This window comes from Coenobita brevimanus, chromosome 75 (genome assembly GCF_032717465.1).
Source record: "Coenobita brevimanus isolate Jiangsu-jjx chromosome 75, ASM3271746v2, whole genome shotgun sequence".
NCBI classification, from domain to species: Eukaryota; Metazoa; Arthropoda; class Malacostraca; order Decapoda; family Coenobitidae; genus Coenobita; species Coenobita brevimanus.
The window spans coordinates 118,059-134,815 of record NC_137028.1 but is presented as its reverse complement, the minus strand read 5'-3'; the positions used below and the strand labels follow the sequence as shown (position 1 = coordinate 134,815).

Below are 16,757 nucleotides of genomic sequence, written 5' to 3'. Positions count from 1 at the left end.
ATGACAATTTATTTATTCTATTTTTCTTTTCACATGATTCCATTCACTTTAACAGAGACTGCATGAACTGAATTGGTTACATGTATCCTTCACTACCTCCTTTAGTATAAGAGGTATTTCCTAGGTTGCATTATCATCAGGAAGGGAGAGGAACAAATTAATACTATATATAACTGGACTGATGGGGTTAAGGGCAGATAACCAGCATGCTTCCCTTGATGGCACTGTGTGATCAAAAAACTTCTGGTCACCTCTCAGATGAAACTTACAAAAGCCCCTCGTTCTGACTTGGGCATTGAAACCAGACCACCAGGCTAAAAAATTATTTACAAAAAAATAAATAAATAAACATCCCATAATGTAACTCTGGGATGAGTGAGGCTGGTCACTCTCATGTTAAATCTCAAGACCAACTTGCCAAGCCCCGGGCTTCTACGCTCCTCATGAGGTAACACAGGATTGGATGATGGATGAATGGATCAGTAATAATGAACTTTACCACACAAGCAATAACCATCTTATGCACTTAACCCAAAGCTCACATTCTGTACTAGTTACAATAAAATGGTCTAAAAATTCATCACAAATTTCAGTAATATCATTCAATATCACTGTTCCAACTTTTCTTTGTTTCAGCTAATAGAGTTGCTCATTTATTTATCAACTTAACCCTTTCACCTGATGGCATACTTTAAATTTTATTATTCCTATCACCAGACTATTTTACGGTTCAGTTTTGGAGAACCTTTTTGAACTAGAGAGGTTAGATGTAGCCTTCATAAACTCTATCACTACAACATGGATCCCCCAGAAGTTGAACAAAACTGTCTGGAGGTGGCAAAAATAGTTCAATAAAAATACATCACTGGACTGACAATATTTAGTCCTCAAAGTTAGGTCAAACCTTGAAAAGTTAGTAAGGCAAAATTCACTAATACCCAAGGATATATACCCTGTATTTACACACCTTTAGTGAACACAAGTAGAAACAGAAGTACCCGGTACCACAGTTGTACTATACCAACTGCTTCAAGCAAATTTAATCATTAATAGCATTTTTTTTTAATAAGTACTGCACACAATAATTTGTACAATCCTCTTTAAAAATATCTCATTCAATGCTTCTTAAAAAAAAAAAAAAAAAAAAAAAAAAAAAAAATGAAATTCATCTCAGAAGTCTGTTAGTAGGGAAGCAACTTAACATTTAAGTTTTTCCTAATAAAAATATTTTGTTTCTCAGAGTATGTAAAGTGGCCAATGTATAAAACTACAACTACTACTTCCACTACATAATGCTAAGACAGTAGTAGTTGTTCCCTAGGCAGTCTGGCCAAAGAGCCCCGAGCCCCTTAGGAAGGCCATGGCCGAGACCGGGCTTTCCCACAGAGCTCTCAAAGAGTGCATGTTGTGTTGTTGGCGTAGGTGATTGTGTGCAATGCAGTCTTCCATAATGTGCTTAATAGTATGGGGTGCTGTGTTGCATCCTGGACAGGCATCAGCGACGGAGTCATCCAGCCTCTTCTGGTAGCTTAAGAGGGCTGGATGGTGCCCACATCTCAGCCTGGCCAGGTGGACCCCGTCCTCACGAGGAAGATGGGATTCAGAAAAGTGGATGTCAGGAGGCCGTGCATGCAGCTGTGTGTTGTCTTTAAGCGACTGAATGGAGCGGCGAGTGATCTGAGTGTGGATATGCTTCTGGAAGCGGGTCTGAGGTGGGCGAGGGGGGGAGAGATGACAGTATTTGCGTATGGTATCGTGTGCTGGGTGTTGTTTTGATGTTCCTTGGTGTGGGTGGATGTGCTGCCATGTACTGTAGTGGATGTTGTGGGTCTGTGAAGGCTGCAGCAAGAAACTGGGTGCCTCTCAAGTCTAGGTGATCCTTGACTTTGAGGACTTTGGTTTCTTGATGTTGGTGGTCTGTGGGTGTAGTAGCTGTGCAGCCTGTGATTATTTTTAGGGCTTTGTTCTGTACAGGTATGGTCTGTAGAGTGTTGTAGTTTGTTTTGGTGAGGTTAGACGTCCAGCAGGGCTTGCATAATTCATCACTGAACGTATGTATTGTTTGTACAGTATACTGTGGTGGTAGTTTCTTTGTTGTGTCCGAATGTTGTATGGGCAAGTGACCTCAAAGCATTGAGTCCTGGTGTTATTTTATTTTTAATGTTTGTGATGTGTTGTTTAAATGACACTGATGTATTGTATGTTACAGCTGAAAAACCTGCCATATGGACGTGGTCAGTGGGGGGTGGTCATCATCCTCTCACTTAATGTGCTGCTAAATATAAATAAAACTCCACTGGATAACAAGCAAGACGGTTTTCTGGAACTCACTGGCAACACTTCACAGTCTACTTCTAACACCACTACATCGCTTATGTACCCACTTATCATAAATTCTGCACAAGTTGGAGTTATTTCCCATACCTCTCTGGCATACTGTATACCATACAACCAAATCGCTCTTAAAATACCTCCCCTCTGCACACACTCACATATGCACACAAACACACACACATTACCCAACAGCCTTGACAGATTTGAAAAGTTTGCACTAAGTAGAAAAATACTCATCATCATCATCATCCACATTCATATCCCTATCTTCTTCTCCTTCTTCATCATCATCATCACCATCATCTGAATCAATAATCAAATCAGCAAACCGGTTGTTAAGTGCATAGGTCCTTTCTTTGTTCCGGGATTTTTTAGCTCTGATTACATCATCTTCCTCACCACTAACCTGTGACCTTGATGTTTCAGTTTTCACATGCTTTCTTTTACTGGATATTTTGCTGTTCTTCTCTTCCTGAGTGATGTCCTGTCCTTCAATCGACTTTACCAGTTTCTGCATTCCTCCAGTTTTTGCCAATTTCTTCTTTTCTTTTACCTTTGAAATACTTCTGGATGCAACAGGATCTACCATGTCAGCAGTCTTTTGAAAGTTTAGAGCTTCACCCAGTCTTCTGAAAAGCTTGAGGAACAGCATCTCCAGGCAAGTACCTATTCCCAACAACTTTGACACAGCCATTAGTGGGTTGGCAGTCTTCTTGAGGTGTATGAAAATATTGTAGCAAAATGTACCTCCCCACAAGCATTCAACACTTAGCATTGGGAATGGTGTACCAAGTAAACTGTTCAGCAACTGCACGAAGTAGATACATACTTGATACTCACTGAAAGCATGGACAACTTTCTTATTATATGTCCTATCATCAATGTCTGAATTCATCTGGTGGAACTTCAAGAGTTTTGAATTTGCAAGGAGACATTCTTCCATGGAGATATGAGCCAGCAACTGTTTCACACCAGCTGTTTCACTATGGTACCCTTCACTACCCTGGATCTCCAATAACTTTCCTCTGTACCCCTCTAACTCTTGAGCCATTTTCCTAGCTCTCACCCTCCCAATTTTGCCATCAATTATGAAGAACATAAACACACACATAAGCACAGCCAAAGTATGGTTCTCCTTTAGACTGAGTCTAGTATTTCTAATCCAATATATAATAAAAGTGAGTATCAATTCCAAATCTGCAGGCATATCCATATCATAAAAATCTAATCCCAGCTCTATGCCCTTACACTCCTGACAGGGTAATACTGAACTGGATGAGGAATGGATGGATGAACTGGAGTTCAGGATGAGTAGGAATACTGCTTTCTTGTCCAATAATGTCATATTACTAACATCACTGATGGACGGTAACCCTAGAACACTGTCAGGTAAAATATGAATCACCTCAGTTTTTAAGTCCCTACCCTTACGCATATACCAGCTTAACTGCAGCTTCTGTTTTTCATTCTTCTTACCTTTACCTTTTTTATTATTACCATCACTTCTACTCTTCAAAGGGTCACCGTTAGGAAGCACTGACTGAAAGAAGTTATTTGTATTCTTCAGCTCTTTAGTCTCAGAAACTCTCTTGCCAACTCTGTCTGATACCAGTATTACTTCCTCATCCTTTGCAAACTCCTGATCTCCTTCACTATCATCTTCAATAACAACATCTGAAGTATCAGATTCCAAGGTATCAATTCCCTCATACTCCATCATGTGGACTCCTCTCTCCAATTGAACTTCACTGTCCATCTCATGAGTTTCACTCTCTGGCATAGAAATTTCACTCTCCAACATAGGAACCTTGGCAGCATTATTAACATCAGTGAATTCCAGCACTTCCTGCCACAGCATTGTGAAAACTGACTTAACTATTGGCTTTACTAACATGTATGATGATGGCATGTGTTCCACCTCAACATGTGGGGGTGAAATAAAGTACCTTTGTGTCATTATATCTGCAACCTCATGTGGAATGGTGTGCAGGCGATAAGCTTTCATGAACCAATGGGGAAGTTTCTCCCCACCTTTTAAGACTAAATCAGTCTCAATTTTAGCACCGTCTTTCCGGAACTTTTGCTTTTCTCCATCCTTTAAGACCAAAGTACTCAATTCACTGGAGCATCTTTGTCCAGGATTGCTTGCAGCTATGCTGTTCTGGATATAGCTTACCATGTTGCTCTTCAAAGCTGTATAGTTAGCTATAGACCTTCTAATTTTGCGAGTCATTCTTGGGGCTGAAGTGTGCTTTGTTATCTGTTGGGAAACAAACTTATTACTGTATTGGTAATAAACTCTATAAAAAAAAAACTCCACCTCTATTTCCCAACTAAGGATAAGGTGAGGAGGGCTAAAAAATAATAAATAAAATAAATAAAATAATAATAATAATAATAATAATAATGATAATAATAATAATACAGGAAACCATTTGGTTTCTCACTCAGTGTACAGTCACCTGTACAGTATACAGAAGGGAGAGAAAAAAATGAAGGAAAGAAAGGCAGAGGAGGAAGGAATGAACAAAGGAAAAATGAGAGAAAAGGGCAGGCACCCGAGAGCAGCACTACATCGAGTGAGTGGATGGTAAGTGTCCCCACCTACCACTAATGTTTAAGTCATGTTCATAAATCAACTCACATCTTGGGACATGTCCTTGATTTGATCTTATCCCCTCTTGATTGCAGTCACATATCTACTGGATGCAGAGACTGAGTCACTTGATTCTTTCATCTCAGACCACACTTTGATTCCATTAGTTTTGAAATCTTGAAATCCCCTTCTTATAAACTGGTTATCAGGATCAAAAATTATAGGAATACTGACCGTGATATGATTTGTTGCAAAGTTGATCTTCATTTAAACTGCACTGATTCTTCTGATGATTTGGAGGATACATACAGTAACAAGTTTAAGGTTATCTTTGACCATCATTGTCCTGAAGTAGTAAATACAATCACTGTACATGATAATTCTCCTTCGCTTAGTCCATCCATCAGTTCTTTGCCTAGGCAACGTAGGAATGCTGAACGTGAATGGCACTTGCAACAGACCAAGCTGACTCGACTGTATAATATATGTGTCTGTGAAGTGTTGATGTAAATATAGTTTCATATTGTTCATAATGGCTCCAACATGCTTCCATGTGTCGGCCTTGGTCACCTAATTGCGGCTCTCCATCCTGCTTAAGCTCTAGCAGCCTCCCAATTTAGTCCCTTATCCCTGCGTTCACACTCTAAGACCTCATCCCAGGTCTTTTTTGGTCTGTCTCTCGTAACCCTATCTCCGATGTTCACACTTCTCACTTTCCGCACCCAGCTGTCATCTTCCATCTTCTCTGCATGCCCAAACCATCTCAAAACTATCCCTACCCATCACAACACCAATACTTCCCAATTCCATCCATCCCTCAACTCTTCAACTGTAAACCTAGCCAACAGAGGCTGTTCACAACCTAAAGATCCTGGCCAATGAAAATGGCTCACTCATATGATATGTCACGGACTTATGCACTGAGCCAGTGTTTGTGAACCTCAGGCTCAGCCCAGCTCTGGCACACAAAAATAATTTTGGGGGGCCAAAAAAATGTGCTACAACTGCAGGGGTGCAGATTTTCATCTTGTAGTGTTAACTAAAACCACTACAACCAAGGTATCACGGTACAGTTTTAAGCAATTACAAAACACAGTGAAGTATTTTTATACTGTATGTAACTTTTAGAGATTATGAAACACAAAGTGTTTGGTCAGTAACCCCCATCAGTCTGGTAAAGCAGACTCATCAACAGCAGGAGAGCAATTGCCACTGCAAGGCCATGCTGTGTGATGAACCGATGTTTCCTTGCTTGTAGGCACCATCTTGCCACAGCAAGGCACGGGGAAAAGTGTGGAGGTTTAGTTCCTGGATGGACAGTGCATTTGCTTCTCTCCACCCAGTTACTAGGGGCATCATCACAGGCTCCACATCACCCCATTATTTGGTTAGATGGCCACCACCCTGCACTGTAAATGGTTTCCTGGGTTACAGGAAACCATAAGGTTTGTCCCTCAGTGCATAGCCACCTAAAGTGGAAAGAAGAGTAATAAAAAGTGACAGGAAGGATGGGCAAAACAGTAAAAGAGGAGGGGAAACACAGAACAAAGAACGATAAAGGTGAAGGAAAAAGTAGGCAGCACTACATCAAGTGAGTGGATGATGGTTGCAACCATCAGCCACCAACATAAGGTGGAATTTTCAAATGTTATTTTTAGAGATTACAAAACAAGAAAAGGTACAGCATTTTATATGAAACTTTTAGACATTACACACACAAACAGATTATCTTTTTATGCAGATTTCAGAGATCATAAAACACAAAGGGATATTTATATTTAGTTATTAGAGATTTCTAACAACAAAAAGGTAATATTACTGTACTGGTACATGTAATCAGTAGACATTACATGAAGCTGAGTTTGCTATAAAATGAAATCTAAGTGAAATGGAACTTCTTGTAAATATTCTACTGACCTTCTTAATGATGTGCTCAGTTGGTTTTCCCTTATGTTTTGCCAACCATGCTATAACATTCCTTATGGTGTTGTGACGATCGGACATGTGCTTGCTTCTCTTTCTGTCTTTACTCAAGGCACTGTAAAATTCCATGAAATAATCATACACTATATAATCATTTCCCAAGACTGTTGCGAGGAGGGGCATGTGTAAAGCATCCATGCCTGTTCCCTGAAAAAAAAAAGAACAAAAAAATCATCACCATCATCCCAACCTCTTTCTCCACCCAAAGAAATGTCCAAAAAGTATATAAAAGAAAAACATGATAGGAAAACTAATTAACAGCAAGGTCAATGGAATGGTGAAAGCACTCATTCGCTCACCACTCAAGCCCACTGAATCCTAACTCTATCTCATAGGCAGAACCACCCATAGTTATCAAAAATAAAAGATCAAACACAGTAATCCTATGCTTCCTCTTAAGAAACCTCCCCAATGACAATTACCAATGTGCAGCTGATGCCTTCTATGAACTAGACACTAATCTTCATCATCATCATCATCTGGACCTCCTTTCCCACACTAGGGAAGGGTGAGGAGTAGCAATGTCCAGACAGCCCAAATTTGCCCAGTCCACTTCCATTCACTCATCATTCAGCCCCTGGAATCCTGGTTCTATCAGATACGCCAAAAACATTCACCACATTCTGTGGCTTCACATAAACATATCCGATAGAGTTTAGAGTTTGGACTAAGTCCAAACTAGCTCATTACCTCCAGCACCTGCTGGAAACTGGTGGGAGAAGACATCTAAGGTGTGTGGTACTGGTGCATATGGCATATTCTTTTAATTTTAACTTTTCGTCAACTCAGCTTAAACTTTGACTACTGTATTTACTTGCAGCTTAAACTCCGACTATTAATTTGTGGCTGAGTTTCTTCCCTAAAAGTAAGGACTGTTATGCTAGATGCCAAGTTTGTAGGCACACTTCCCTTAGAAAGAAACTATGTAATTGGCACAAAATAACAAAAACATTATCAATCTATCTATCATCCAAGCCTTTTTTTGCCTCATCAGAGGCCTAGAGGCCTAGGGCTACACTATTTAGTACAGATATATAGACTTGTATTCTAAGTGGCTTGGAGACATCATTATATCTCTTCTTAAACTATTTCTGCTGCACATTATGTGCACTCCCATAGCTATGTATGTGGGTGGTCGCACCCAGGTGAAAGAGATTGGAGATTTGAGTGATGAGTTTTCCATGAATGTTGGCATGCATCAGGGGGTCAGTCTTGAGCCCTTTATTGTTTGTCATGGTGCTTGAATCTCTCACATGACTTCAAAAATGAACTCCCATGGAAAATGTTGTATGCTGATGAAGTTGACTGCAGAGAATGAATGGAAAGGCAGAGGGAAGATTTACGAAATGGAGAGACAGAATGGGGCACAAGGATTTGAGAGTAAATGTGGATAAAACAAGTGATGATATCTAGGTCTGGTGGCTGAACCGTCAATGCAGAGGGAGTGTGGCCATGTGCAGTTTGCCACAAGAGTGTGGGAGTAACTCCATCTTGTCCAGTGTTTGTGATCAAGTGGGTGCATAGGAGATGTGGTGGTATTAGAGGTACACTGTGAAATAATGCTGATTACATGTGTGCAGTGTGTTGGGGTAAATGTGCAGAGATTATCAGGCATGAAAGGATTGAGCTTGCTGGAGAGTCTCTTAAGTGTGTGGAAGAGTTCTGTTATTGGGGGACATGTTATGTGCTGGAGGTGGGGTTGGAGCTAGCTCTAGGCAGGGTACAGAGAAGGTGAAGAGTGTTCAGGGATCTGTTGCCTTATAACAAGGCTCTCCCACATGCCAGGGGATCTTTGTATGCAGCATGTGTTAGGAGCATAATGCTGTACAGTAGTGAGACTTGGGCAGTAAGGGAAGTGGATATTCATTGGCTCAAACATACAGAAATGACAATGATTAGACGGATTTGTAGTGCATTCCTGAATGCGAGGCCTGGAGGGGCTGGGATTTTTTGAAGAGCTGAGAGGTATGATGGGACTGAAAAGTATTGGTGTTGTGACAAGATGGGGTACATTGAGATGGTCTGGGCATGCTGAGACAACAGAAGATGACAAATGGGTGAGAAAGTGAAAAGTGTGAACATTGAGGGTAAGGCTGCAAGAGGCAGACCAAAAATGGACCCGTGATGAGGTCACAGACTGTGACCTCTGGGATAAGGGACTGAATACGGAGGCTTCCAGAGACTGAGCAGTATGGAGAGCTGCCTTTAGGTGATGAAGACCAAAGCATGCAGACATGTTGGAGCCATTATAAGTGATACAAAATTATATTACATCTCAATACAAGCAAGCCCCGGTTTAACAATGCAATTGGTTAAGTAAAAACCCATCGCTAGGTAGGGTATCATATCTCAGGGTAGATTTAACATATAAAGTATAGGGATGCATTTTTGAGCCTTGGTTTCCCCCCCCCCCCAACCAGGTCCTAAACCCACCCAAGTGAGTCCAAAAAAAGTTTAAAGCCAATCAAAATGGCCTAACAGCTGTAAAAGAAGCTAACCTAAGCCTAAAACCAGTGCCCATCTCGCCTGTACCCAGTCAAGGTCACTGGAGAACGCAATCTCCAACTCGTATTCAAACTCGGTAGAAAAGCAGCAGCATTGTACACAATCCCACCATCAGACAATCCCGGGACAATTATATAAACATCTGTTATGCATAATAATAATGTATAAATGACTCAGAATTGTCCAAGGAGAGAATTGTTGTGACAAATAATCGCTGAAGCTTTGACGGGGAATGCACATCAGTACACTGAATTAATGCCCATTCTTTCTCCCTTTGTTCCTCAAAGAACTGCCTCAAACTGGGAAAGTACTTAAGTGAAACATGCAAGGTATATATGTGTAGTACATAATTTATATAAAATCACTTACCTTGCAAAATTTTTCCAAATTAAAGGATTTACAATGCAAGTACATGTAGTTATCAGCCTTGTTCTTACACACTTTCTTGTGACAGATGGAATCCAGGCGTATATGTTTCACACCATAAATATAAAAGTCTGAGTCACTGCTTATGACTGTTAGATCATATTTCACTGCCAACGTAGCAATTTCCAAGTCTGCTTCAAAGTCTGTTTGATATACAGGAATATTCATTCTTTTCAAAACAGATACAAACACCTGTCGAGCCATGCAGGGGAATATTTTAAAAGTTGACTGGTTACTGGGCTTAACGTGAAGACATCCCTTGATCTGGCCAAGAGTTCTTTCTCTAACTGTTCTGAACTTCCATGAATCAAGTGGTTGCCCTCCATCCATCAGTACTATGCAATGCACCTCACATGAGCGAATCCTGAGAAGAAAAGTAATAATCAGAACCATGAAGTTAATTCTTGCAGTTACAAGATTATTTTATTTAAATTAAGAGAACACCTGTGAAGTAAAAAAGTTAATGAATGCTATACCGAGGCCCTCCAGTTTGAGAAGTCACTCCTAAGCTGAATATATTTGTCTGAATATCAGTCAATCAAATTATGCTACCATATGCTATTTGTAGAAAGGAGGAGAGAGGTGAAAAGATTAGCAAGAGAGAGTAAGAAGACAGTGGATGAGGAATTTGGAAGGAATTTGAGTGTAAATTGGAGGGACTGTAAGAAAATGTTCTGGAAAGAGGAGAAGAGAGTAAGACAGGGTGGAAGTGAAGTTAACAGGGAAGTGAAAGATAAAAACAGTAGATTACTAGTGGAGAAGGGAGAAAAAGTGAGCAGATGGAGAGAACACTTTAAGGAATTGTTGAACACAAAGGATGGAAGTAATGCGAGTATAAGTGGCTGGGGAATGGCTGGGAGAAGGAGGGAGGTGAGAAGACAGGAAGAAATCAGTAGAACAGAAATTAGGAAAGCAATGAAGAAAGTCAAATTGGGTTAAGCCCCAGGAAATGATGGAGTGTGTGATGAAATCCTGAAGCATGGGGGAGAGATAGTAGTAGAATGGATGTGGAAGATGTGCAGACTGGCCTGGGAGGAAGGTAGAGTCCCGGAGGATATAGGTATAATTATTCCCTTGTACAATGGAAAAGGGGAAAAACAAGTGTGTGGTAATCATAGGGGCATTTGTCTTCTTAGCATAATAGGAAAAGTGTATGGTAGGATACTTATTGAAAGAGTTAGAGAAAGAACAGAGGAATTAGTTGGAGAAGAACAGGGAGGCTTTAGGAAGGGAAGGGGTTGTTTAGATCAGATATTCATTCTTAGATCTTTAGTGGAAAAGTTTCTAGAGAAGGAAAAGAAGTTGTATGTGGCTTTCATGGATTTGGAGAAAGCATATGACAGGGTGGACAGACAAGGATTGTGGAAAGTATTAAGAACATATGGAGGAGATGGGAAGTTGTTGACTGCTGTGAAGAGTATGTATGATGGTGCTAAGGCTGCAGTGCCTGTGGATGGTGAACTGAGTGAATTTTTCTCTTTGAAGGTTGGGTTGAAACAGGGATGTGTCATGTCTTCATGGTTGTTCAATCTGTACATGGATGGGGTAATAAAAGAGGTACAAGGTAGGGTAGTGGATGATGGAGTGGCCCTGGTGAGAGAGGGTAGTGTTTGGAAACTCCCTGTACTGTTGTTTGGAGATGATACTGTGTTGTTGAATGAAGATGAAGGGGACCTGCAAGGCTTGGTGGATGAGTTTGGGACAGTGTGTAAGAAACGGAATCTAAAGGTGAATGCAGGGAAAAGTAAAGTGATGGTCTTTGAGAGAGGTGAAGGCAGTGAATGTACAGTGAGGTTGGATGGTGAGGAATTGGAAAATGTGAGTATGTTTAAGTACTTGGGTAGTGTGATGAGTAAGGATGGAGGTTTGGAGGGTGAAGTGCTTGAAAGGGTACAGCAGGGAAGAAAGGTTGCTGGTTCCTTGAAAGCAGTGATAAGAAACAGGGAAGTGAGCATGGAAGTGAAAAAGTTACTACATGACAGTATTGTGATACCAACTCTAATGTATGGAAGTGAAGCTTGGACGTTGTTGGAAGGACACAAGTCAAGAGTGAGAGCAGTGGAAATGAGTTATTTAAGAGGAGCCTGTGGAGTCACATGGAGAGACAGGCTGACAAATGAGGATATAAAGGAGTGTTGTGGTGTGGATGTGGAAGTGATAGGAAGCGCTAGGAGGAATACACTGAGGTGGTTTGGCCATGTGGAGAGGATGGAGGGTGAAAGACTGACGAAGAGAGTGTATGTGAGTGAGGTGGAGGGGGGGAGAGGGAGCGGGAGGCCGAGGATGAGATGGAGGGGTGGGGTGGAGAGGTATATGAGAGAGGGGGGGGTGAGTTGGAAGCAGGGCAGTGAAATGGCAGGGGACAGGACAACGTGGAGGTGATTTGTTTGTGGCCACCCCAAACGGGATTGAGAGGTCTGGAAATAGATAGACAGATTGATGTTCCCTCTTAAAGAATCCCCATACCGAAGTTGGTCATGATTCAGCTGATGTCTTCTATGACTAAGAAATGAATAATATGCTAAAACCAGCTTAATTCTTTCCAGTGGCTACTGGCAACCATTGAAAAAATGAGATACAAGATATGTAATGGGATTCATAAGAAGAACGTTAATTCATCCATCATCCAATCCTACATTGCCCCATGAGGAGCGTAGGAGCCCGGGGCTAGGCAGTTGGTCCCGACATTTAAGATGAGAGTGACCAGCCTCACTCATCCCTGAGTGGCATTACATGAGCAATCAACCCCAACCACCCCTTGGATGTAAACCTTCACCGGCTCAATCCGATTGGAGCGCAATAATTACCCACTAAACCACCAGGCGCCAAAATTTGGTTATATGGTTACCACCCAGCGTAGTAAATGGTTTCCTGGTGAACAGGAAACCATTTGGCTTGTCACTCAATGTAGAGTCACCCACAGGCTGAGGGAAGTGGAAAGAATGAAGGAAAGAAAGACAGAAGAGGGAGTGTAAAGTCACCTGTAGGCAGAAGGACAAGGAAAGAATGAAGGAAAGAAAGACAGAAGAGAATGGAAGGAAAGAAGGATGGAGAGGAAAGGGCAGACACCCAAGAGCAGCACTACATCGAGTTAGTGGATGGTGAGCGCCCTCACCTACCACAAAGAACGTTAATTAATACAGGCAATCCTCGTTCAAAATCAGGGATGTATTACAATATCATCATGATCATGATCATCATCCAAACCTCCTTTCCCACCCCAAGGGCGGGGTGAGGTAGGGTAAAAAAAAAAAAATAATAATAAAAAAAAATAAAAAGATGTTACCAGGTAACCAAAGTTTGCCTTACTGAATGAACCACACTCCCATTTATTCACTGTTTAAGCCTCTGGAATCCTGGCTCCAACTAATAGGCAAAAAAAAAATTCACACACAACTTCAACTGCACATTCCAATATAGTCCATGTCTTTCCATACTACTGCTGCTGTAAACTGAGGGAAACTGGCAAATCAGCTGTATAAGCATCATAAAGTTTTGGCCACGTGGAGAGGATAGAGAATGAGAGACTGACAAAAAGAGTGTATATGAGTGAAGTGGAGGGGGGAGATCAAGGATTAGATGGCAGGATGAGACAGAGGGATGAAGTGGAGAGCTATACGAGAGGTGGGTGTGAGTTGCAGGGAGGGCAGCCAAGCAGCACAGGATAGGTGATGTGGAGGTGATTTATCTGTGACCACCCCTTACAGGTTTAAAGCATCTGGCAGTAGACAGATGAAGGTTTGATAAGTAGTATTCAGTAACCTATCATGGGCTTGGATGTAAAGTGAATGTTGAAACAAAAAGGGCCACTTATGATGAGGACTAACTGTATTGTAACAATGCAAAATAAATTAATAATGCTGTTGCATCAAGTACAAGGTGTGGAGCAATGAAAAGTGTAATACAATAATTCTAGCTACTTAGCATAACCAGACTTAAAAATAAAAAAAAAATAAAAAAATCGATACAAAGAGAAAAATCAATACCAAAGTAACACATTGTACTTACTTATCAAAATACTCCCTTACATATGTGGCATATGTGTCATAATCTCCACCAAAAGCAGCATTAACCCCAGGGCACTCATGGTAGAGGACGTGAGCCAAATTGTTTCCATCTATGATCACATTACAATTGTGAAGTTTATGCCATTCCAGCACATCACTGAGATATTTCTCAATGTACGAAGACAGACCCTTAACTCCCATTTTCTGAAAAGGAAACAAGTTAACAATCAAATGATGATGACATAGTTTGATCATTAACTTATCCCACATTTCCTTAGGGTACCGGTAAGTAAGAGTTGGTATCACAATACTCATGCAGCGACTTCTTTACTTTCATGCTCACTTCCCTGTTCCTTATCACTGCTTCAATGAACCAGCAACCTTTCTTCCTTGTTGTACCCTTTCAACCTTTCTTCCTTGTTGTACCCTTTCAACCTTTCTTCCTTGTTGTACCCTTTCAATCACTTCACCCTCTAAACTTCCATCCTTACTCATCACACTATGGTACCCAACTACTTAAATGCACTCACATCTTCACTTCCTCCTCATCCAAATTCGCTGTACATTCAGCGACTTCATTACTCTCAAAGAACATTACTTTTCCCTACAGTCACCTTTAGATTCTGTTTCTTATACACACTCCCAAACTCATTCACCAAGCCTTGCAGTTCCCCTTCATCTTCATTTAACAATATAGTATCATCTGCAAACAACACTATAGGGAGTTTCCAAACACTGCCCTCTCTCATTTGGGTCGCTCCAACATCCACTGCCCTACCTTGTATTTCTTTTATAACCCCATCCATTTACAGACTGAACAACCATGGGGACATGACACACTCCTATATCAATCCAACATTCAAACAGAAAAATTCACTCAGTTCACTATCCATGCATACTGCAGCCTTAGCATCCTCATACATACTCTTCATGGCATTCAGTAACTTCCCATTTATTCCATATATCGTCAATACTTTCTACATTCCTTGTCTATCCACCCTGTCATATGCTTTCTCTAAATCCATGAAGGCCACATACAACTTACATTTTCAACCCGACATAATCTTCCACAGGCGTGCCCTCTCATTTTTAACAATATCCAACTCAATCCTGCATCATCTTAAATACTTGTGGTTTCATTCTCTCAGGATTTATCTTGGAAAGAACATACATTATTACCACTCTTGCAAAATCTGCTTCCAAGAGACTGGGTGTGCTATGCCGACTCCATACCTTCTTTACTCCTGCACAGTTGTTGACTTTATACACAGGTTTTATTTGCCCGTGTAGAGAACAACTTTCACATTTGGGGAGGCTCCCCACACACAGCTCATCTCAACAAGGTAATGTCAAAGGCTTTTCATCTCATTAACTCTCCTCCTCTTACTGGCTCCCTTCGACCTCTGTCTCTTCGCCTCACTGATGCATCTTTATCTCTTTTCTATCGCTGCTTCAATGATCACTGCTCTGAACTGTCTGTCTGCATCCCTCCACCTCTACGACGGACACATAGCACCCATCTAGGAACAAACTCTTATCCCTTTTCTGTCCAACTCTCTAGTGCAAGAGTTAACTGTTACTCCCAGTCCTTCATTTATGCAACAGGTCAACTCTGGAACTGTCTCCCTCTGTCTGTTTTTCCTACTTCCTATGATCTCCAGTCCTTCAAATGCAGTGTGTCCAGGCATCTCGAAATGAAGGATCTTGAATTTGGCTCTCTTTTGTATTGTTTTTGTTTTTTTCTTGGAAGGAACAGTTTGTGGGCTCCTGACCTTTGGTTCCTTCTTCCTTGGAGAGAAAAAAAAAAAAAAAAAAAAAAAAAATCATCTTACAATGCATCTGCATCTGCACTGGCAGACAAGACAGAATCTAGCTAATTGATATGGAGGTTTGCTTTGTTGTTTGTTCGTTTCGTTCGTTTTTAAAGGCTCCAACATGCTTGCATGTGTCGGCCTTGGTCACCTAATGGCGGCTCTCCAGGCTGCACGATTCATTGCAGCCTCCCTGTTCAGTCCCTTAACCCTGAGGTCACACTTAATGACCCCGTCCCATGTCTTTCTTGGTCAACCCCTCATAACCCCACCCCCAATATTAACACTTCTCACCTTCCTCACTCCATTATCATCCCCCATCCTCTCCACATGTCCAAACCATCTCAATCTACCTCTCCTCATCACAACACCAATACACTACAGTCCCATCCTACCTCTCAACTCTTCCATCGTAAACCCAGCCCCTCCAGGCCTTGGATGCAGGGACGCACTGCACATCCACCTAATCATTGTCATTTCTGTATGTCTGAGCTGGCGAATATCTTCCTCCTTCACTGCCCAGGTCTCACTACCATACAGCATTACACTCCTAACACATGCTGCATACAAAGACCTCTTAGCACGTAGGGAGAGTCCTCTCAATGTCAGGAGAGGCAACAGCTCCCTGAACTTCTTCCAACCACTTCTCACCCTAGCCACAGAGCTAGTTCCAGCCCCACCTCCAGCACACAACATGTCTCCCAAATAACAAAACACTTCCACACACTCAAGAGATTCACCAGCAAGTTCAATCCTTTCACGTCTGACAATCTCCACCTGCTCACCCCGACACGCCGTACATATAAATCAGTATTATCTCGCAGTCTACCTCTGATACCACTACATCTCTTATGCACCCATTTATCACACACACCGCACAAGATGGAATTACTTCCCACGCCCTTGTGGCAAACTGCACATGGCCACTCTCCCTCGTCTTTGACAGTACCGCCACCAACCCTAGATATCATCACTTTTGTTTTATCTGCATTTACCCTTAAACCCTTGTGCCCCATACCATCTCTCCACTTCCTAAACCTTTCCTCCGCCTCCCTTTTGTTCTCTGCAATCAACACCAAACCATCAGCATACAAC

At 41.5% G+C, this 16,757-nt stretch overlaps 1 protein-coding gene across 1 annotated transcript; it reads right to left on the bottom strand.

Moving 5' to 3' along the window:
- Positions 1-2,551: 2,551 nt before the first annotated feature.
- Positions 2,552-14,052, bottom strand: ast (single-strand DNA endonuclease protein asteroid). The gene is made up of 5 exons (XM_080278809.1): positions 13,853-14,052; positions 9,788-10,208; positions 6,848-7,060; positions 3,872-4,594; positions 2,552-3,799 (listed from the first exon to the last, which is right to left on the bottom strand). Exons 1-5 carry the CDS (start codon positions 14,050-14,052, stop codon positions 2,552-2,554), a joined length of 2,805 nt encoding a protein of 934 aa, XP_080134935.1.
- Between the last annotated feature and the right edge of the window lie 2,705 nt (positions 14,053-16,757).

Bases quoted from the DNA above. Each gene is read 5' to 3' on its own strand.
- ast (XM_080278809.1), bottom strand. From the start codon at position 14,052: ATGGGAGTTAAGGGTCTGTCTTCGTACATTGAGAAATATCTCAGTGAT. The intron at 4,595-6,847 runs GTCAGTAGAATA...GTTTCCCAACAG, and splicing joins CTGAGCACATCATTAAGAAG to ATAACAAAGCACACTTCAGC. The intron at 3,800-3,871 runs GTGCTTCCTAAC...GGTAAGAAGAAT, and splicing joins CAAATAACTTCTTTCAGTCA to GAAAAACAGAAGCTGCAGTT.